The 22,794-nt window shown below is 52.1% G+C and overlaps 1 protein-coding gene across 3 annotated transcripts; it reads right to left on the minus strand.

Moving 5' to 3' along the window:
- On the minus strand, positions 1–20,086 carry Kcnh6 (potassium voltage-gated channel subfamily H member 6). 3 transcript variants are annotated; one of them, XM_041635907.1, is made up of 14 exons: positions 19,962–20,086; positions 19,033–19,263; positions 13,910–14,071; positions 13,618–13,823; positions 10,698–11,123; positions 10,172–10,326; positions 9,927–10,012; positions 8,892–9,091; positions 8,453–8,705; positions 5,050–5,243; positions 3,030–3,114; positions 2,318–2,474; positions 1,532–1,681; positions 1–820 (listed from the first exon to the last, which is right to left on the minus strand). In XM_041635907.1, the coding sequence occupies exons 1-14, from the start codon at positions 20,035–20,037 to the stop codon at positions 505–507; spliced, it is 2,697 nt and encodes an 898-aa protein (XP_041491841.1). In that variant the 5' UTR covers positions 20,038–20,086; the 3' UTR covers positions 1–504. The 3 variants fall into 3 exon arrangements, with proteins under 3 accessions (XP_041491841.1, XP_041491839.1, XP_041491840.1); XM_041635905.1 differs by having other exon boundaries at positions 9,927–10,326; XM_041635906.1 differs by having other exon boundaries at positions 1–805; positions 1,517–1,681; positions 9,927–10,326.
- Positions 20,087–22,794: the final 2,708 nt, after the last annotated feature.

The raw sequence follows: 22,794 nt of genomic DNA on the forward strand, positions 1-22,794 counted from the left end.
TAAAATGTTCAAGACTTTATTTGCTGTGTGACACTGCATGTCCCCAAGGGACCTCAGGGGAAGAGGGGCTGGGGAGTGAAGCTCTGTCTTTCAGGTTAACCACAGAAAATACCTCCAACTCCAGCCATGTTAGAAGTTTTTGGTGAAAGGTCTGGTCGACCCTGGCCTTAGTTCTGGGCTTTTGAGGCAAAGGATAACTGAACTGGGAGGCGATCACATGCAGCCCCAAGCAAGACTCAAGATCAGAAACCTCCCTTCTTCACTGACCGTTTGAAGCAGCCCTCTGCCTGGCTTGCAGATTATATGGAACCTGAAGGGGGTTGGGCCAAGTCCTGAGCCTCTTCGCTCAGGCTGTCCTCACCTGGCTCAGCAGTCTGTATTTCTCTAAGAAAATGGTTTTCAGAGTTTCATCTGAGGGCTATCTGGCTCCCCCAAGAGGCTTAACTCTCGCCCCACAGTATTTCAGTTCCCTCATGGTGGCTTTTCTCTTGGGGTCCAATGACCCTAACTCCTTGTGAAGCCAGGATCTGAGCCATGCCTCTGGAACTCCAGCTGCTTGGGAACAGAGTCGAGGTGTTCGGGAAGGGAGGGAAAGCGGGGACCGCTGATGAGTCCCTGTATTTCCAGGGGACACAGAGATGAGGCCAGAGGTGACAGGAGTCCCTCAGACTGTTCCTGTTCTGAGGCTGGTACCAGAGTTTTGTCCACTGCCACAGCCAAGTGACGCATCCTGGGGGAGAAATTCCTGGGCTTCTGAATATGTCTGTCCAAGTCACCATAGCTTAGGGTCTGGGAGGGAGGCAAAAAAGAAGGAGGTGTCCTGTGTACGGAGTCCTACCCCACCTCCAGGCCAGGCTACAGAGTTCTTCATTTGGGGCACGAATGTGTGTATATGTAGGGGTGTTTATGAGAGTGTGTGCACGTGCGTGCATGTGTGTGAATATTTTTGTGTGTGCAGTGCGTGAATACATAAATGCTCAGAGGTCAATCTCAGGTGTTGTTTCTTAGGAGATGTCTGCCTTGCTTTTTGTGACAGGATCTCTCACAAGGACCTTGGGCTTGTCAGCTGTGCTCGATTGACTGGCCCATGAACCCTAGAGCTCCACTTGTCTTTCCCTCCCCAGCCTTGGAATCACACATCTATACTACCACACCCGGTTTGTTTTACATGGGTGGTGGTGGTTGAACTCGGGCCCTCATACTGCATGGCAAGCACTTTCCCAACTGGGCCATTGCTCCGGCCCCTGAGCTGCATCTTGATCCACTCTGACCTCAGGGATGCTCCTCCTCAGGAAGGTGGGAGAACCTCAGGGTCTTGTTGTCCACCTGTCTGAGCTGTGGGGTCTGTGACCACCGTCAGGGCTCTGCCAGCACCCTGTCCAGGCTGCTCCACCAGGTGATGTAAATCATAGGAAGGGCAGCAGGAGATACAGCTTCTAATCCTACCACAGACATGCTGAGGTTGGGCCGAGGATGGGAAACCCTGGGGATGCCCCTGTCTCTCACCTGTGCAGGGTGTTCCACCAGAGGCCTGGGCTCTGCACTCCACGTCACTGAAATATCAGGAAACAAGGCCAGGTCACTGGAGGCAGGGGCTCCCAGAGTGTAGCTGGTGTGGCCCTGTGGCTGCTGAAGTATCTGCAGGATGCGGCTGAGGTCTGAGGACATGCGGGATTCCAGTCTGCTAGACAGAGCAGACATGTTCAAAATCGGGGTTCTGAGAGAAGCTCAGAAAAAAAACCTCTCCATTCTGTGACCTGACCTCTTCCCACTGAGTGAAATGGCAGCCTGGGGCTACCTGAAGTGACTTCCCCACTGGGACCCACAGCCTTGACCCAAATTCCCCTGAGCATATCCTTGTCTTTCATGACACCAGGGACCAGGCATGGTTCATACCACATTCAGTCCTAATGATGCTTTGATGTAGGTATTCTAATTGTACCCATTTTACGATATGGCAAACTGAGGCAACAAGTTGTTACACTCAGAGCTTGCTCACACTCTAGCTTAGGAGTTACATGCCTTCCTTGCCTTTAAGCTTTCACTGTCATGCACAGGAAACACCCCCTTTCCAAGGACCTCTGGAATTTGTGCTGCTTCCCTCAAGATGTTTCCTTGGGCATGTACTAGGGTTTGCTGGAGGAAGCCATCCAAGGAATTATGCTTAGTGACATAGAATTAGAAACCTATGCTAAATGTGTCTGCCATTCTAAAACCCAACCACGCACCCAGCAATGCCCCTAAACTGCCAGGAGGTGGCGCCTAACCCAGCCGGATCCTCTTGCAGCTGCCCCACCCTTGCCAGGGAGGTTCTCACCTGCTCATCTGGGCCTGGAGCTGCTCTAATTTAGAGCCTAGCTCCCGAGGCCAGCACTCCAGGTCCTGCTGTGGGTTTGGAGGACTTGGGGGCATTTGCTGTATCAATTCAGGCCAAAGTCCGGATGCATCCGAGATGCTCAGGGAAGGGGCTGCACCTTCAGAAGGGAAGGAGACAGCCTTTGCTATCGGATTCCCCAGGCCTATTCCTTCTCACCAGAGTCCAAGTGCTCCCCCTGCTTGTCATGGGAATGCAGTATGAGGAGTGAGCGGCTCTCCTTACCCAGGAGTTCTGGGGACAAGGTCCTGTTCTTATGGAAGTCTGGCTTCCAGGACCCAACTGGGAGGGGAATAGGGGGCCTCAGGAGTGGCCAGGATAGGGATTTCTAGCCCTGGACTCATTGCTCATGGAGCTGCAGCCTGGGAGGGGGGTGGGTGGGTATCTCTTGGAACCTTGATATAGAACCTCAGGCACTTGGCTAGTACCCAGCCCGGAAAGCAGCACCCAGCAAGCAGTGAGCTGTCCCTCCCTGACTCAGAGGACACAGGCTAGCAGGGCTGGGAAGACGGAGAAAGGCTTCTATCCCCTTGCCCAAGGAAGAATCTTTCCCTACCACTGAGTGGCTGAGACAACCTCTTTCAAGGAGAGGCAGAATAGAGGGGTCACTAGGAGTGGCTGGGGGCGGGGGTAGGCAGGGGCTGTCTGAACTCACCTGACTGGCTGCCACTGAGGAAGAAGCCTTGGGGGTCTTGGTTGCCTGGGGCCTGTTGGGGTGATGACTGGGGACCCCCATCTGCCTTGTAGGGAACAAGAGCAACAAGTAACAGGGGCCAGAGCTGGGACAGGCTCTTTCTCTGTTCCTCCCTGTCCCCAGTTCCCCTCTCTGGCCCTGGTAACAGCTGGATGAAAAAGTAGAGACAGGTATCTGGGCACATCCGAGGAGCTCTGGGTGCACCCTGGGAGCTCTGGGCGGCTCCCTGCAGGCTCCCTCCTAAAAGGGCCTCTAGCATGGGACCAGGTTTGGAGATGGTGACCTCACACCTGGTGACCAAGGAGAGTCCCCTGGAAAAGTCTATGAACGACAAGATGAGGGTGGACAGCAGAAGGGCTCCTCCCTCACAGCCTTTTCTGCAGTGTCCCAACACCTCAAACCTCAGCCTTGGCCAGTGAGTTCTGTTTTCTGGTAAAGACTGATCTGGAAACCCCTATCTAGTGGTATCTATGGGGGCATTCTTGGCTGTCCTCTTTCTGGCACCATGAGACTTGGGGGTACCTCGGGGTTATAGTTGACTCAGGTCAGCTAAGACCATGGAGATCCCATCCCTTCTGCCCTAGTGTCCAGCTATAGGACACAAAGGCCACCAGATGACTCCCAATAGCTAGGTCAACCAAGCAGGGTGCTGATTGGATACCTCTTGTGCAGTTCAAGAGAACAGAGAGGCACAGGGAGAACAGCCTGGGAAGGGACAGTCACGGTAAGAAAATCTACCTCAGCACCACACTCCAGAGCACTGGTTCCAACCTCCCTAACACTGTGACCCTTTAACACAGTTCCTCATGTTGTGGTGACCCAACCATAAAATTATTTTCGTTGCTACTTCATAATAGCAATTTTGCTAGTGATATGAATCGCAATGCAAATATCTGTGTTTTTCAGTGTCCTTAGGTGACCCCTGTGAAAGGGTCATTCAATCCCCAAAGTGGCAAACTGGATGGGCTGGCTACTTTCACATCAACTTGACACAGGCTAGAGTTATTTGGGAAGAGGGAACCTCAACTGAGAAAATGATCTCCACCAGATTGACCTGTGGGCAAGCCAATGGTGCGTTATCCTGGTTGATGTATGAAAGCCTAGCTCTCTGTGGGCAATGCCACCCCTGGGATGGTGGTCCTGAGTGCTGTGTGAAAGCAGACTGAGGAAGCCACGGGAGAAAGCCAGTAAGCAGCACTCCCAGGCCATGGCCTCTGCATCAGCTCCTGATTCTAGGTACCTGCCCTGATTCTCTTGGATGAGGGACTTCAAGCTGTAAGATGAAATAATAAACCCTTTCCTCCCCAACTTGATTTTGATCATGTGTTTATCACAGCAATACTAATCCTAATTAAGATACCCCAGAAATTAGATGTCTCTTGCATACCCTATGGCCTCTTTGGCTCTTTAAATAAATCTCACTTTATTTCTCTTGGATTGCTGAGTGATAAACTTAAAAGACAGCTGCTGTATTACCATGCCTGGCACCATGAGCCCTCTGGATGTTAGACCCCCTGGATTTTTTTTATTTTTTATTTTTTAGCTTAGTGCCATGTAATGGGAAAGCCCGGGTTTTAAAGTCAGACAACTTGAATTCATATTTTTGGCTTTTTCATCTACTTGCTGTATGGCTCTGGTCAATTTACTTACCCTCTCTGATCCCCAGTTTATTCATTCCGATAATGGAGATAAGACCATTCATACACAAGGACAAGACCGAATTAAACAACCTAAAAGAAGCCCAGTACTTAGTTCCCAGTAGTTACTTACTAAATGGGAGCTATCATTATAGTTAGGGCTGCATTGACCATAGCAGGTACAGAAGCACTCCAGCAAAGGCTGCAGGAGGAGTTGAAGGGAAGGGGCAGTGGTCAAATGAGTCCTTTAGGCCAGGCAGGCCAACTCCTTAGCAGGCCGGCTGGGTGCTATCCACACCCAGCTTCTGACCCACCACCACCCTGGCCCACAGGCCCAGACTCACGTCCCGCAGGTTGAAGGTGACCTCCAGCTTACTCCAGAAGGTGTCTGCAAAGGCAGGGTACATGTCGAGCACCTCCAGCAGGTCTGCTCGATGGATCTTATGCAGGTCACAGTAGGTCAGGGCACGCACATCGGCACTAGATTTGCCTGGCCTGGCATGGAGACTGACGGGCTCTCCAAAGATGTCATTCTTCCCTGCTAGCCAGAAGGATGGTGGTCCCTCCAGGGTCTGATTGCCTTATGAAGACCTCCTCTGGGGGCCCCTTGGCTGTGATCGTCCTACCCCCCCCCCCACCTCAGAGATCCCACAGAGCTGGGGCCTGCTGCTGAGGGGTCTGCGGACAGGGTACATTGCTGGCTTTGATGGAGAGGCGTATGAGGAGGGCCTTTAACCAGTCCTCAGTTACCTCAGATTCCCTCAGAGATGCTCCTGCCCTGAGAACATGGGTTCTCCTTTTTTTTTCTCAGCCCCTCAGAACCACCTTCTGCCAGAATGTCCTTTTCTTTGTCTATACTCGTTGGCACAGTTCCCATTCTGGTCCAATGCCAGTCAAGGACACCAGAGGCTCCTTGCTCCATTTTCTTCTGCTCCCCTCGAGCCACTGACACTATGGAACACATGACAGAGGACCCAAGGATGGAAGCTTCCAGATCCCCTGGGCAGGACCCGGAGCTTCGGTTTCTTTGTCTTCTTATTCTCCATTGTACACATAGGGAACCAGCAAGACCCTGGCAGGGTGACCCTGCGGAGCTACCTCCCACCTGCACTTGAGTGTCTTCAGCCCTCAGATGGGCATAACGGTGCCACCTTCATCACTGTGGTGTTTGCAGGGGCAGAGGTGGTGGTGTCTGAGAAAGTCCCCCCCAAAGCAAGGGGTGTAAGGTCATGCTAGGTCAGTGTAAGAAGGCACAAGGAGAGATGGACTGGGTGGATATAGGGCAGATGGTCAAGGTAGGTAGTACAAGTACTGGGTCCTTTCAGAGCCAGGAGCTAGGCTGGCGATGGGATATTAACATGAGCACGAGACTCTCCTATAAGGAGCCCTTCAAATCCCTAAAAGGCAGTCACTTAAGTTGCCAAGGTTACAAAATTATCTGTCTTAGAACCGGATGCAACCAAGAGCTCTGGGCCCTGAAAGAAGGAGGGGCTCATACTGCCTACCATTGTTAGGACAAGGAAGCAGGGGCTTTCAGAAGGAGTAAAAGTCCAAGAGAATCAAGGACTAGGCCCACAGAAAGAAGGGAATTTGGGCATAAGAAACAGAATGTGCTCATTCATCCCTGCATAGCTAAGGCTGACAGAAGAGAGGTCATGGACCCTGGTATCTTTGACTCCCACTGCCCCCAGGAAAGTCCGGCCTCCTCAGCCTTGTGGTACTGTACAAATGACACTAATGGTTTCACACAGACAGAGGGATAGATGGAGGCTAGGCTAGTGCCACCAAGAGAACAGGATGGAAGGGAGGGGACTGGGCCTTAGAGAAAGAAGGGACTTGCCGAGCTCACACATGGACCCTGAGCCTGTATGTCTGGGCAATGTAATACCAATGCTCATTTTTCTTTTTACACATGAAAAATTACGATCTAATGTCTATTTCTACTGGGGACAAGATGAGAGGATTTCTTGTCTCTCACTGAAACTTAAATTGGGCCAGCTTCTTAATTATTAATATAAATTATCCTCCATGCAGGTGGTAACATGGCTTGGGTGAAAGGGAAGAACTCAGGGGAGTTCGTACTGTAGGTCAGCCGATTGGGAGACCGACTGGGTCTACCTGCCAGGTACAGGGTGGGCTCTGAAGACAGAAGAGCAGAAGAACAGAAGAGCACCGGAGTCACGGCGTGACAACAAAGAGTTGTCCAGCTGCAGCATGGAGCTGGGGCAGGAAGACTGGACTCAGAGTGACCCCACTGGGTGGCATCAGGGGTTTACACATGTCCACAGACCACAGGGACCCACCAAAGGGTTCTGAGTGAGAGTGGATCTGTGCAGATGTGTCGCAGGTGACTTTTGGAAAGTGAAGAACTGAGGATGCACCTAGGGCCCGGCTTCTGGACGCTGCTCCCCACGCCTGCCCAGGAGGACGGACCCAGTGGAGGCCGGAGTGGAAAGCAGCTCTGTTAGTAAGGGCAAGAATGCTCTGTGCATGACAGGGTGGGGGCAGGGGACTGGAAACTGGCAGAATGCTCCTGCAGTTGGCTTTAGCCCAGACAATGGAAGGGCAGGAGACGCTGAAGAGGCCACCTTTGAGGGAAAGTGATGGTGTCAAGTTGGGATCTATTGCACCAGGTCTGGCTTTTAAAAAATTTTATTTTATATATATATATATATATATATATATATATATATATATATATATATATATATATTTTCTTCTTACAGGGTCTCTCAGAGCCTAGGCTATCTTTGAGCATGTATCGCTCATGGAATCCAGGCCTTCACACATGCTAGGCAAGCTCCCTACCAACAGCCACATTCCCAGCAATTTCCAGAAGTCTACCTGTTTTGATCTAAGGAGACCTTGGGACTGGGACACAGCTCTGAGGATTCCTGTGGCTCAGGCTGTGGGAGCAAGGGGCTGGCCCAGGTGAGGCGGAAGTGGGATGGGAGCAGAGTGCAGCCCTGGGTGACCAGCCACTGAGGGCAGGGTGATGGAGAAGGTGGGCAAAGGGGGCTGGAAGAAAACCAGGTCATGGAGATCAAGATGGGATATGGCTGATGTTAGACTTGGAGACTTGGGGTCAAGGATAAGGAAGATGCAGATAGAGGACCCCGAGGTACTTGAAGTCAGCAGACTTGCCCGAGGTCACATGACAAGCAAAGAACTGTGCTAAATGTGCTAAGGAGTCTTCGGGCTGGGTATAAAACTCGCTGGGGCCAGCAAGATGGCTCAGGAAATTAAAGGGCGTGTGGCCGAGCCTGACAACCTATGTTCGATTGCCAGAGCCCCCATGGTGGAAGGAGCAAAGGGACCAAATCGTTCTGTGACCTCTACCTGCTGCCGTATTTCAGCACAATGAATTACAAAAAATTTTAAACAAAGCAAAAAACATTTAAGGGTTGGAGAGATGGCTCAACAGTTAAGAGCACTGACTGCTCTTCCAGAGGACCTGGGTCCAATTTCCAGCACCCACAAGGCAGCTCACAACTGTCTGTAACTCCAGTTCCAGGGGATCCCACACCCTCACACAGACACACTTGCAGGCAAAACCCCAATGTACATAAAATACAAATAAATAAATCATTAAAAAAACAAAACAACAAAACCTTTTTAAAAAAACTCTCTGATGACCAACCTGGCCCATAGTTGTTCAGTAAAAGGTATCATGATACTCATTAGGAAGAAGGTGGTCCAGGTAGGTCCTCTCCAACCTCAATGTCCAGGGCAACCCCCATGACTCACCTAGAATGGCCACGACCACATCATCGCGCAGGATCTCGATGGAGCCTCGGGAGATGAAGTAGAGCGTGGAGAGCACGTCGCCCAGGTGCACCAGCGTGTCCCCAGGCGGCGCATGCGTGGTCTTGAACTTGACCGCCAGGGCTCGCAGGCACCCCTTGCTGGCACCGTGGAAGGCGGGGCAGTGCTGCAGCAGCGCACGGTGCAGATGCAGGCAGATGTCGGCCTGCAGGCACTCGGGGAAGCCCTTCAGGACCTGCGGGGGGGGGGGGGGGGGGGGGGCGTGGCGAAGTCCCTCTGAGCTGGGGCTGTGGGTGCTGTGGGTGCCGTGCGGTGTGGGAAGTAGGGGTGTGGGGCAGGCTACACCGGGCCCTGGACCTCCCCCAGGGCTTGAGTCACACCTGATGGCCCACCCACTCCTCATTAGGGCTTCAGGGCTCACCGCATTCATGTCGATGCCGTTTGTATAGGACCAGGCATGCTGGAAATACTCTTCCAGGCGCTGCCGGAGCGGGTTGGGGATCTGGTGGAAGCGAATGAACTCCTTGACACGCAGCATCTGCGTGTGGTAGCGCGCAGTGCCCGAGTACAGGCGCTGGATGATGGCAGACACGTTGCCGAAGATGCTGGCGTACATAAGGGCTGGGGGCGGAGCAAGATGTGAATGGGGAGCTCTTGGTTGACTCCTGGCTTCCCAGTCTTTTCAGCACCGCGGGTAAGCCCCCCTCTTTGTCCATGGTGAGAGCAGAAGCGCCAAGGACAGCACTAGCACACACAAGGGACAAAGGTGCCTGGGCTCTACTTTGTGCCACCTGGCGTCTTCCAGGTTCTGAGGCCAGACTTCTTCCAAGAAAGAACTAGGGCATTCGCCCCTCCCCCCAAGCTCAGATTTGTTTTCTTCCTTGAGTTGCAAAAATAAAATACAGGAGAAACTCTTGGCCTCTCATTTTCACTTCCCCCCTTTCCATTTCCTTGTTTTTGTTTTTCTAAATGCTTCGAACATGGCAACCTAACGTGTAAATTTCCACACCACCTCTAGAGTTTTTAAACCGGGTGTTTGGGGAGGCAGGAAGCTCTGCCAGCCTCCCAGCTGACCCCTGGGCTGGCCCTAGGACTAGAGAGTGGGTCACCTACAAAGTCAAGACCTTTGGCTTCTCCTCTGGAAACTGGGCTCCTAAGGGAATTTGACTTGAATGTCTGTGAGTACTCAAAGGAGTGGCTGGTAGGACCAGCGTCATGGCACAAAGCCTGTGCTAAGAGCCCAGGTTGCTCTCAACTGTCACTACCTAAATTTTTAAAAATAATTTTTTAAACAAGGGCTCCATGTTTTATTTTACATTGTGCCCTGCAAATGACTTTGCCCAGAGCAGCGTCTCAACAGTTGTTAAAAATCTCTCTATGAGGGATACGCGCGTATACACAAATCCACACGTGCACACATGGGGTAGCACCCTGCCTAGGACAAGGTCACACTCACAGCCAATGAGCATGACGCAGATAGAGAAGACCTTCTCCGAGTTGGTGTTGGGCGACACGTTGCCGAAGCCCACACTGGTGAGGCTGCTGAAGGTGAAATAGAGGGCCGTGACATACTTGTCCTGTACAGAGGGTCCCGAGGCTGGGTCACTGCCGTTGTAGTGCTTGCCGAGCTGTGCACCCAAGCTGTCCAGCCAGCCGATCTTGGGCTCCAAGTAGGGTCGTTCCACGTTGCCGATGGCGTACCAGATGCAGGCCAGCCAGTGCGCGATGAGCGCAAAGGTGCACATGAGTAGGAAAAGGACCGCGGCGCCATACTCAGAGTACCGGTCGAGCTTCCGAGCCACGCGCACCAGCCGAAGGAGGCGTGCGGTCTTCAGTAACCCGATCAAGGTGGTGGTCTGGGGGCAGGGAAAGGTGGAGAAATCCAGGGAGGGCAGTCATTCCACAAACACGCAGGAAAGTACCAGGCACTGGGCAGTAGAATATAAGGCAAGAACCGTAAGGGGTTCTCAGCCAAAGTACAGACCAATGTTCAGGCTGCTAGGAGAGGCGCCCAACGGGACCGGGAGCAGGTTAGAGGAGGCTGCATAGAGATGGTGCAGGAGTGCAAGATGGGAAGGAAGCTACTTCTCCAGGCAGACAGGAGGGAGAAGGAGGGGAACCTGGAATAGGGCCGCGGGGGTGTGGAGGGATAGTAGTGTGGCCCATATGGGAAATCAAGTATAACCTTCAGCTGAAGCTCAGAGTAGCATGCAACAGGTGTGCTCACCTCATCTGAGCCACTGCGGAAGATAAGCAGGTCAAAAGGGATGGCAGCCACCATGTCGATGAGGAACCAGCCCTTGAAGTAGTGCACAGCGATCCGTCGGGGGTGGCTGACCACCTCGTCATTGGTGTTGACATAGGTGGTTCGGAAGTTGATGACAATATCCACGACAAACATAATGTCCACGATGAGGTCCACCACAGTGAGGGGGCTACAGGTATAGCCACAGGTACCACGCTGTGATTCGTCCTGGTCGCTGAGCAGAAAGGCAGCTGAGTAGGGAGTGAAGACCGCTGTATAGATGACCAGAAGCAAGATAAGCCAGTCCCACACAGCCTTGAAGGGGCTGTAGTGTAGGATGGTACCTCGGTGAATGCGCGGCGCCTGTAGTTTATACTCTGGCAGTACATCTGCACCCAGGGACAGGACCTGGGATGGAAGCCATAGTGATCAGTGGGAACAGCCAGCACTAGTAAGACAGATCTATGGGTAGGTCTGGTGTGGGGGGAGGAAGCTGTGGGTGGGTCATAAAGGTCATGAAAGGCAGGGTGACAGAGGAAGGCCACACAAGGGAGCAGGTTCATTAAGGGACAGACATGTTGGGAGGAGGTCAAGGAAAGGAGGAGAACACAGCCCTACCACATGGTTGATCCCAGGAAGCCTAAGCTTTCTCAGAAACAGCCTCTCTTGGGGTGAGCAGGGCCAGGGCTAGCGCCATCTTGATTATGTTCCAGGAAGAGCCTGGGTTGAGATGGTTTGGTAGGCTGTTTGTCTTCGATAGGTTTTGGAGGCCTACTGGTTTTGTTTGTTTGTTTGTTTGTTTTAGAGCTAGAGATTAAACCCAGGGCCTTACTATACATGGCAGACGAGTGTTCTACCATTGAGCTAACCTCCCAACCTAAATTTGGGGCTCTTGATGGAAACAAGTCACTTCCAGATGAGTCTTCACTCCTGAGGGTCAATGAGAGTCCTCCCTAGGCCAACTCACAGAACATCCCATAGAAAGAGCCAAATTTGGGGTTAGAGTTGAGCCAGTATGGACCTCAACAGGTCCTGGGCTCCATGGAGCTCCATCTATAAACCTCATGAATCATTCTAATCTGTAGAGTGCTTCCTCAGCCCTTGTTCCCTTGCCTCCAAGACTATAACAATGAACAGTTGCTAAGACAGAAGCCAACAATTCCCAGGCTCTTTCCAGCTGCCTAGCATGTAACAAGGCATCTGGGGAATTAGGAAGCACATATGTTTTGAAGCCAGGCACTTCGGCCTAAATTCCAGGGTTGCTGTTTGTTTTATCTGTGCCTTAGGACAAGCCGTGTAACCTGTGATACCCCTGTTCCCTTGTGTGTAAGACAGGACAACAAACTGCATAGGGTTGTGATTAAACACGATGGGTCTGTTTGCTTATGGGTCATCCCTACTCCATCCTCCTCCTTCGACAGTGTTCCAAGATGATAGGATCGATGAGGGATTGACCACTGAGTCCTCCACCATTAATTCCGTTTTAAGGAAATCAGCCACGTAAGGCTTTGCTTGATCTTGCAGACAAGATCATCAGTAGATGGGATCACAGGAAGAAAGAAACCAGTCTGAGGACTGATTTCCACTAAAGTGATCCTGATCTGGCATCCAGACTCCTCAGTGGGAGCCACAGTATTCTGCTGTGTCTGTCTTTTGGCCTTTGCCCATTGTTTATTTTCCCAGGAACCCATTTGGGATCCTGCATAGACTGGGACCATCTTTTTTCATTTTGTTTTCTCTACCCCTCTATGTAGCCCTGACCCCGTGGTTACTCAGCCCAATAGTCCATGTCTCTTCACCTAGCCAGCTCTGGGTCCACATGAACTTTCAACCAGGACCCACCAAAGCATCCCTGGCAGCTTGAACCCTGATGCAAAGAGGCAGGTCATGTTGCCACACCCTGGGATGCCAGAACTCGCCTCTCTGCCAGGTCTTTTCTTAGCCCTGTCTGTGAGGCTACATGGTCTCCTCCACACCTGGGACCTGACGCTGGCTGTGCTTCAAATGAGAAGGGGCAGGAAAAGGATTGTCCCTCCCAGTCCCTTGTTCATCGGTACCCTAGCTCTTCTCCATGGTTTAACAAAGCTCATTCTATCTCCTGAGTTGGCACTACTTAATGTCAATGGGTCCTCAGAGACCATTTGGTCTAACTCTTTCCTGAATTTGATAGCTCTGAGGCTCAAAGGTAGGGGTGTCCTTTGTCCAAGGTCACATAGTGAGTCAGTGCCTGGATCCTGGTCACTCGAGTCGCTAGCAGGATTCTATTCATTTCCCTCTGAAAGAAGCAGGCCAACAAGCCCCATGAGAAGGGACTGTGGGGTCAGCTGAAAGGGGGGATTCAGGAAGGGACATTTGCTTTGGGCTGACCAAATAGCAGCTGCACAGGAGGGGCATTTAGGGGTGGATTACCGATAATTCAAAGTTAGCTAGCAGGACCAGTATTGCCTTGCCTCTGCCAGGCATCCTGTGTGCATACTGAGGGGGAGTGGCCATCATCCACTGTAAGTGGCCGTGGCAGGGCTCATACCATCCCCTTTCCTCTCCTTTTCTTTGTATGGTCTTGATCCTTGTACTACTCCCTCCTTGTGATGGCAGAGCCTTAGGCAGGCCCTACGGTGGCCTGTGTGCTCTCTCCTCCTACATTTCTGGCATCTCTAGGCCTAGAAGGAACTCACATGCCTTGTGAATCTCAACCTCTGGTGGTTTCAGGAGCTGGGACGTGGTCTCACGGCAAACCTTCATGTCTTAAGAACCAGACTCAAACTGTACAGGAGGAGGAAGACTCAGACCAAGACGTGAGGGGGGTTGACAAGTCACACCTCAGAAGAGCTGAGATCCAATGCCTTGGAAGGGACCCTGGAGGTCTAATGCAGCCCACCACCCTTGCCCTGCAGACCCATACCTGGGTGACCTTTTCAGTGACATTCTGCGTCCGCTCCACCACCTTGTGGGGAGCAATGATCTCGATCTCTGTGGTGGAGCCCGAGCGGTGTTTCTCCAGGTTGAACTCCACGAAGTTGAGTGTAAACTGCGGGATCTGGCTGACAGTTCTGTATTTGCCCCTGCCTGGGCCAGGCCCCTGTCCACTCGGTCTGCTGTGAGAGCCCTCTGAAATCATGGTGAGGGTCAGAGCAGCCAGGGCCAGGGTGGTGGCCTTGACCCATTCTCACTACTGCTACCACCACAGCACTCACCAGAGCCTAGGAAGCTGTGTGACCACAGACGCTGGGTCAGGCTTCGGCTGCTGCTCTTGGCCAGGAGCTGGGCCAGGTCCTCAAAATTGAGGATAAACATGATGACAGCCCCGTCCTCATTCTTCACAGGTACCACATCGACCAGGCAGCGAAAGCTGGAGGCTGCAAATCCCATTATGGGGGATAGGGTTTGTTACTGAGGAGGCCCTTCCTGCAGTGGTCCAAGTGAAAGGCAAGTGAAGGATAGCCACTGGAGAGAAGAGGCCCGGGAAGTGACCAGAGCTATTTGGCAGAGGGTGGGTGAAGCTGTCCAGCAGGTGCCCGCCTGCCCGCCCCCGGCTTCCTCGGGGCAGAGCTGCTCATTAGAGATAATATGGCATCAGGTCCAGTTCATGCTCAGCCCGCAGCTCAGAGCTTAGGCCTGAGGTTTGCTTCTGTGGTAATTAAAACAGAGCAGATGGGGGTGGATTAAGTGGGGGCAGTGAGGGAGGGCATGCCATCCTCCTGTAGTTCTGGATGGCCCTGGGCTCAGCTCCCTTATAGCCATCCCACCAAGATGGCTGCTTCCCTGACGCTGGAAGGAACTTGCTAGGAACACATCAAGAGCTGGGCACGAAGCCAACTGGCACATTAGGCCTTAGGAGGTCCTGGCAGCAGGCAGATGAGAGCTCGGAGAAAGTGATTTGCTGGAGCTGGCAGGAGACACGGGGTGAGGACCCCTAGTTTCCCAGCAGATAAGAGGTTCAGGGAAAAGGAAAAGGGTCTCAGCTTTGAGGATAAGGCTGGAATGGCGGCCCCAGGCAGAAGCAGGGACCAAGGAGTAGAAAGGGTTTTTGATATAAAGGGGGTGGGGAGGGGAGAAGGCATTGTGGAAACAGAACATCTTACCATCCCAGATCCAGCTGTTGGCACCTTCTGCCTCTGGCCACGCTACCGTCCCCTTGCTCTAGAGCCACGCCATGGACTCATTGGCAGGTGGGTCAATACGAGTTAAGATGCTGCCTATCTCAGAGTCCAGCCTGGGGGTAGACACCCCTTAGGTGTACTATCTGTCTTAACCCAAACTATTGCTAGGTGTCAGTTCCGAAAGGATCCCCAGGGACAGCAGGCTCAGGTGACCATGCAAATCAGAAAGCCAAGCTGCTTTTCCAGAGGGCAGGTTTGAGTCTGTATCACCTGTCCCCGGGATTGCTGGTTAACGAGGAGAGCAAGCTTGAGTGAATATGAGGGGATGATGGATGCGAGCTATCTAGTAGGGACCGCTGGAACCACTCTTCATCTTTCCCTGACTTAGCATTCACTTTCAAACCTGGGGTGCAACTGTGCCTCCCCATCCTCCCTCCCACTTTTCCTCCAGGGAGCAAGGAATCTCCTGGATCAGATTCCTGGAAGCGTAGGCACCAGGCAGCCATCTGCCAGCTGCTGCCTGGGCCCAGGGGAGACATCCACACCAGAGACACTGCCTGCCTGTTGAGCTACTTACTCTCGGTCCCATAGTGCTGCAGTGACTCTGGTCAGTGTGGGGCCTGGTGATGTTCCTGTCCCTAAGGCCACACACTATGCTCCTAGTCTCTCTGGTACTGGGGAAATCAGCCTAGTACCAAGTGGGGGAGGGGTAGAGCTGGGCAGAAGAGCAGGTGCACCAGACTTTCTATGTCCCTGGGAGTTCACAGGGCTAGCTTTAACTGGTTGTACCCCCATTGATGCACAGACTTGGAATGGACCCTTCTATCAGTAAGAGCTGGGAAGTTGGTACGGTCCTTGTGTGGCTTTTCATGTCCCATCCACGAGGCAGGCTACTTTGGTGATAGACAGGGGTCTAGGAGGATTGGCAAAAAGCCCAGGTACTTTCTCTACCTACAACCTAATCTGGCTATCCTCGTACCTGTGGCTCAGAGGTCACAAGTAACTGGGTGAGTGGAAGAGGGAGTAAATTGTTCTTGCTTGTGCTCAGGAGTGGCAGTGTGCCAGTGTCTGTGATTGGTCCCTGGAGGAAGAGCCAGTCTCTGCCTCTTCTTCCTTCTAGGAGTGTTCCTCTCCAGTCATGATCAGTGAGTTTGTCTGGCCCCTAGAACACACCACTTCTGCTCTTCTATCTCTTGGCTATGTTCATTTTGTTTTTCATGAGTCACATCCCTTTCCCCTCCCCACCCTGACCCTCACCTTCTCTTCAACATAGCCTCTTTGTTATCTTTTGTTTTTTTGAGGGGGGGTCTGAGTTTGAAACCCAGGATCTCATGCATGCAAGATAAATGCTTTACCACTAAGCCACACCCCTTGCTCTGCCCCAATCTCTTTATGTGCACCACACCTAGTGCTGGGCTGAGAGCCCTTTGGGGCTGATGCTGCAAGCTGATACTACCAGCTGCATCATGCAGCTCCTGGCTTTACCATTCTGGCATTTGTGGGTCAGCATGTGGAAAACACAGAGGGAGAGTGAAGACAGTCCCTGACCTCATCCTTGCCCTGTCCTTTGTATCGGGAGCTACAGATCAGAGAAATTGCAGGTCTCCTCTAGTCTAGCTTGGGGACTAGGGACTCTGGTTTGGGCTCATCAGAGTATAGTATTGCCTGGTGAAGGCACGCAAGGCTAGACCCTCTGGAGGTGTCCGTCAAGACAGAGGCAGGGGTTAAGGATCTGAGTGCAGCCCGTGCCTCCCTCTGGACAATTATTGGTTCTAGCTCTGCCATAGTCTCCCTTCCTTAGCTGTTGGGATTTTTCTTTCCTGACAGGGAGATAGGGGAAAGGCTCTGATTTCTACAGTTCTCTGATAGGGTCATTTTTATCGGGTACCCTGGTCTGTGAGCCGGCTAAGCAGACACACAACTGTAGTTCAGTGGATACAGACTGTGACTTGAGTTTTCAATAGATTACCCTTCTAAAGGGAAAGAGGAAGCTGGGCATGGTGGCGGATGCCTTTGACCCCAGCATTCAGGAGGCAGAGGCAGGTGGATCTCTGTGAGTTCAAGGCTAACCTGATCTACAGAGTGAGTTCCAGGACAACCAAGGTTACACAGAGAAACCCTATCTCAACAAGAAAATAGTGGTGGGGGTTATAAATAAACCAGCTAGAGCTGTGTTTAGGGCCCCTTCCCACCATCCTGGTGTCAGGGGTTGGGGCCAAGAGAAAGAGAAGAAATCACCGTTAGGATGACTTTTGGCAGGAATACGTATGCACATGAACATGACTCTTTTAAAAAAAGAGTCCCATGGTCAGAGTGGACTGTTAATGTGGACATAAATTATCTGAGCACCACAGGGCAATGCAGGCTCTTTTTGGTTTCAGGTCAATTAAGGATGGTCCAGGTGATCAGAGGTTAAATAACAGGACAAGGAAGGAAGGCCTGGCGATGAAAGGGTGAAGCCTGGAATGATAGGGCATTGGACATATGGTAATTCTCTGTTTTTATCCGAAGCTGGTCTCCAAGACTAGGTTCCCAGGGTCCTTTCTGTTGCCTAAAGAACCTCAACAAACTTCTAAAGATCTGAATCTTGATCTCAGGGGCCAAAACTTGGCTTTGAACTTTGCCCTTTGTCCAGATATCTACGGGACTGAAAGCTCTGACTTCCCCTCCCCAGGATTTAGGATTGTCCCTCACTCTCTGGGGTACAGGTAGAACTCTGGGGTCAAGCAAAGACACAGAAAGGACCTACTCCCTTGCTACCTTCACTTCCTGTTGTGTCTTGTTCCTTGGGGACCCTTCTCCCTCCTCTGACTGTCACCTCTTCCTTGCGATGATGGTGGAGAGGTGAAGTCACAGCTTTTAAAAATATTCTGACTTTGTTAATTAACCCTGTGAGTACAGCCCACCTAAGCCAGATTCTTCACAGCCTCCCGCTCTTCTCTTCCTCTAGGGCAGCATCTCCCACCTGCGACTCTCTTGGCTAGCGACAGAAAGGGACAGCCAGGGGGCGGCCAGGATCTGAGTGAGAAGCTCCTGGAAGCCCATAAACACACACACACACACACACACACACACACACATTCCATGCACACACCAAGCCTCTGGAACTTAGGCTCTTAGCACCCCTTTGTCCCAATCTAGAGGTGCCTGCCCTGTTTGTACACTCTGATGGTCCTCATGCTCTTTTCCATGGGGGTAACTTCTCTCTTATGGGTGTTTCTCACCCCCAAACTCTTGCCTCCAAGCTTGGAGAGAGTTGAGGTCCTTTCTTCCTTGGGATTACTTAGAACAAACATCTCCAAGGGAAGGTTCCAGTTGGCCCCTGACAATGGGATCTCAGGAAAGGGCCTAACACACCTATGGAATGAAGGGAGTTATCTAAACCAATGGTTCTTAAAATTGGCAGCAAATCAGAACCACTGGGGAGATGTCTTTTTCCAGTTACACCTGCCTGGCTTCATCTTGCACCTTATGAGTCAGGCTCTCTCTAGGGAAGGGATGCTTTGCAAAACACAGCCCCAGGTAGTTCTGATGCAGAACCAGATTGGGTGGGGAGACCCCAGTGATTTCTGCGAAACTTTCAGTTTCTGGTTGTAGCTCCACTACCCTCATCCACTTAGGAACCCATCTCCTGAAGGGAGACCCAAAAAGACTGCTGGTCTCTTGGTCATCAACTCCTGGCTTGTGTTTCTGTCGAGCTTTCTGAGGACTTGGGCAACAGTAACAATACAAGGGCCAGCTGGGTAAATCACCTGGTTAAGGCAAAGCCAAGACCCTATCCTCCCAAAGAGATGGACTTAAGTGAACCAGGCCCAGTCTTCTTTTCCAGTCAGCAGCCCCCACGCATTGGCTAGCCATAGAGGCCTTGGGGGCTGGCTCCTCCCTTAATCCTCAGAGCAGACAGAGATGAGGGAAGGTTAATTTCCATCCCAGCTGCTTGACAGCTGGGGCTGACAGTGACAGAATGGAGAGCCAGGAAATGGGGGAGAAAAGGTAGAGCAACAAAGAACCCCTGTCTTAGACCAAGAGTTGGCTCAGGCCTGTCTCAACTCCCTTAGAAGACATCCAGGGCTCATTGCCTCCCTCTGCTAATAAAACTGAGGCCCAGCGCGAGGATAAAATTTGTCTTTGACTCTTAGGTCAAACCCTTCCCCCAGGCCACTCTGTGATGGACGGGAAAGAAGGCCCGCAGAACCCTTGGCCCAACTGTGTCTCACCATCCTTGCGGTAGTAGAGGATGTCCACTTTGCACTCTTCAGCCCCAAGCAGGGCCTGTGCCAAGCGAGACACAGCACTGCTTGGAGTGTTAGGGCCTGTGAGGAAGTCACAGGTGCAGGGTCGCTGCATCACCTCCACCCGGGAGTAGCCAAAGAGCTCGCAGAAACCGTCATTGCAATAAATGATGGCACAGTTCTCCATCTGTGCATTGGCGATGAGGAACTTGCGACCTGGAGCGGGAGGTGAAAGGTAGGAAGACCCTGGGCAGCCAGAAATGGGTAGTAGGGAGACCAAGATTAGAGGGACCCATGGCAGCTGGGAAGGGGATTTTTATGTAGGAGCAGGCAGGGACCAGAATGAAGGAGGCAGAGGTCAGAGGAGGGTGGGGTGGGGTGGGAGGATCAAGGGTCCTGGGGGGAAGGTTATTCCCCCGAGGGGATGACTGTGTCAGGGAACAGAAAAGTAGAGGTGCAGAAGTCAGGTCTGGGGGCTGAGGAAAGACCAGGACAGCTAGGGTCAGTGGGGGTGGGAGGAAGGCCCCGGAATTCGGGGTCAGAACCAGGAAGCAGGACTGAGACCATCTGGGAGTCAGACAAGCTTATTGGGTGAAAAGCAGGAAGTCAAGCAAACCCCTAAGAGAGGCATGGGAGGTCTGGAGGGGTAAGGGGGACAGTGACTGAGAGGAGAGGCCAGGGTTTGGGACACCAAGGAAACTGCTGTGGGTGGTTTAAGAGCTGCATTCTGCCCCAGAGAGAACATATGAGGAGGTGTTGGGGACATCAAAACGAAGCATTATGTATTCAGAATCTAACCCTCCCTTTCGCCTCCTTTTCCTTCTACCCCATCAGAAGTTAGTACAGAGTCTGGCCCCTGCTGCCATCCAACCAGCACGCAGATAGTCCCCCACACCCCAAAACCTCACACTTACTCTGGCCCTCAAACTTGCGGATGATGGTGTCCAGGTAAGTGTTTTGGGGAGCGACGTGGCCCCTGCGGACTGGCATCTTTCCGTAGCAACACTTGGTGAGAGTCACTCGCGACCTGGTTCCTGGTGTCTCCCGTCAGTTCTGGGGCTCAGCGGCTTCTGGCTAGGGTGGGCGCCGCCCCCGGGGAGGGCTGTCGGGCCCCGCCCGCCCTCCAGCGTCTGCCCTCCCCGCCCTCACTGATCCTCCCCCGCCCACGGCTCAGCGCGCCTCCTCCCGCACGAGGCTCGCGCCCGGGAGCTGTCCGCGTCGTGGTGCTGAAATAAGCCAAGAGCTGGCAGCAAGGCGGGGTCCAGGACCTGGGCAACTTCTCTGATCTAGCAAGCAGTCTGAATCACCCTAGGGTGAGGGGCAGGGATCCTGGACCTGGGATGCTCTGAAGAACTTCGGCTCATGTCCAGATGGCCAGTGGCCTCAGCATTTCCTTGAACTCCTTCTGAATACTGAAGGGCAGTTTCCCAGGCAAGGAAGGGCAGAAGTTGTTAGGGGTTTCAGGTAGGCTTTTGTGGAAGGTTATCTCCGGGTTTGGCTGCTAGTCTGACTGTGGCAACAGGACACTTAGGTGTCTTGCCCATAAATGCCTTCCAGCAGGTCTAGTGGAAAATCCAACTGGAGCCTGTTCTAGGAAGATGAGGTAGGATACACACGAAGACACCAAAAAAAAAAAAAATGTTCTGTTCAGCATCTTCAGGGGCCTTGGAGCTCTTCACAGGAAGATCTTCAAGGAGGAATGGCTCTAAACTGACTATTAGCAAGTGACCACTGATAAACGTGTCTATGTAATGATTAAAAATGAACACATTAGAAGAAGCAAATTGGGGCGGAATGAAGTTTATTGAAGAAGTTTTTTTGGAGAGAAGGCAAAGAAGGACCACCATTCATTAAACATCGTGATGGTGGACTTGAAACTTTGCAGAAGGTCCCAAGATCAATTTTGAGCCATGTCTTAGTAGCAAGCATTTAAAGGGGAGCATGCACAGGCCTAAGAATGGCATCAGTGCAAAGGGACTGGAACCGGGTGATGGGAAAGGTGAAAAGGCAGGAAAAAAAAAACCCAATAACTGATAAACAGCTCCCGATACTAATTTGAACATCCAGATTTAATTGCTGGACAGCTAAGTTCTTAAGCAGTTTGACGTTCAGAAGGAAATTAGAAGACATTCAAAGGAAAAATTCTGGTAGAAATAAACTTTACAAAGTGGGTGGGGAAGGGGAGATGGCCAAGGAGGTTCAGCGAGGCTTCTGCTGTGGTCCAGGTGAGAGGCAGGGAGTCCCCGGCAGCTGGATGTGCCTTTGCCACGCAGAGTCGCAAAACCTGGTGGGGGACCTCGGCCACAGTGGCTGAGAGATGAGAGGGCTGCCAAGTGTGGCCTCCTGGGGGGCAGAGGTGTCTTGGCTGTCCCTGAATGTGGGGAGCAGGCTGTGGAAGAGAGGTGGGGACAGTGTCTCTCTCACAGTCAGTATTCAGGCGGCTGAGCTCTGAGGATGGACTCGGGCAGGGAGCTATTCATTCCAACATTTCCCCAGTCCCCATTGTGTACCAGGGCCTGTGCTGATCAGAGACATTACACAGAGTTCTCCTGGTGCGTATTAAGCCAAGTGGATCTGACAGCTAATAACGAGGACAAACAAGTGCATTATAGTAATAAATAAAGAACAGGATCTATGATAGAGACATCAAACAGGGTGCTGGAGAGTCTGGTGCTGGAGTAGGAGGAGCATGGGGAGTGGGTCTGGAGATCTGGGAGGAGAGAGGAATCAGGGGATCCACTCATTACTGAGTCCTCTCAACCTATGATTTGAGTTCAGATAGTATAAGGAAAGCTGGTCTCATGCTTAGGCTAACTGATGTCTCTTTTCTGTGGCTTCAGGTTATAATCATTTCCCCTCAAACCTCCCCTTTTCTCTGACAAATACTGACTCCCAGGCTTCCCAGGAGTGCCTGGAACTTTGGCCCTAACTTACCTGAAAATATTGAGTGAGGTGTCACTGTGGTCAGGAGGCAGAAGGGAACAGGTTGAAAAGAGGCCCTTCCACACTTTCACAAAATTACCCTTAGAACACCAGATCCCAAATGCCCTCCCTCATGGCTGTCTTCTCCCTTCCCCCACTGGGCCTGGAAAGGTGTGGTTTGCCCTGTGCTCGCTCTCCAGGGCAACGGGCCAGGCAGCAGGTGTGTGTGTTGAACAAGGCTATCTCCGGAGTGGAGTGACTGGAGATGAGCTTTGTTTAAATATTAAAGAAGTCAATCATTAATCATGCCTGGCTCAGTGCCCAGCTACCCACTGTCTCCATTCGTGAGGGCCTGCTTGGGGTAGGGAGAGCGATGGAGCAGTTTGTGAGGTTACTTGCATTTTAGGTGGTCAAACAAAGAGCCTTTTTGGGGCCTGGATTATGCAAACTGAAAGGGCATTACAGAGGACCATTAGAGTCCTGTGGCTCTACACAGAGCACAGGACTCAGGACCAGGGCATCAGCCATTTGTAAAGGAATGCCTAGTCCTACTGAAGGGCAGTGCCTAAGCAGACTGCAGCAGGTTCTTTTGCTAGGGATTCCTTGGATCCTGTAGCCCCAGGCAAGCCCCATAGCTAAGTGCCTGAAAAAGGAAAAAAGGAAGGATGTACGGAGAGTCAGTTCTCAGTATGACTTGGAGGAGAGGCTGTTTCAAAGGAACACAGCCACTGACTCCCTAAAACCGCCGTGTTTGAGCCACTGTGGGAAAGTACAGTTGACCTGGAGCCCAGGACACACATAGATCACACGTGGTCACAGATCTGT

This window comes from Microtus oregoni, unplaced genomic scaffold (assembly GCF_018167655.1).
Source record: "Microtus oregoni isolate MIOR12 unplaced genomic scaffold, Mior012 000048F_ref0000485, whole genome shotgun sequence".
NCBI lineage: Eukaryota > Metazoa > Chordata > Mammalia > Rodentia > Cricetidae > Microtus > Microtus oregoni.

What these genes read in the sequence shown, in the direction of transcription:
- Kcnh6 (XM_041635905.1), bottom strand. Translation starts at nt 20,037, where the DNA reads ATGCCAGTCCGCAGGGGCCACGTCGCTCCCCAAAACACTTACCTGGAC. An exon ending in CCTCTACTACCGCAAGGATG is followed by an intron (nt 14,072 to 19,032) that starts GTGAGACACAGT and finishes TGGGATTTGCAG; the next exon opens with CCTCCAGCTTTCGCTGCCTG. An exon ending in TCACTGAAAAGGTCACCCAG is followed by an intron (nt 11,124 to 13,617) that starts GTATGGGTCTGC and finishes CTTCCATCCCAG; the next exon opens with GTCCTGTCCCTGGGTGCAGA.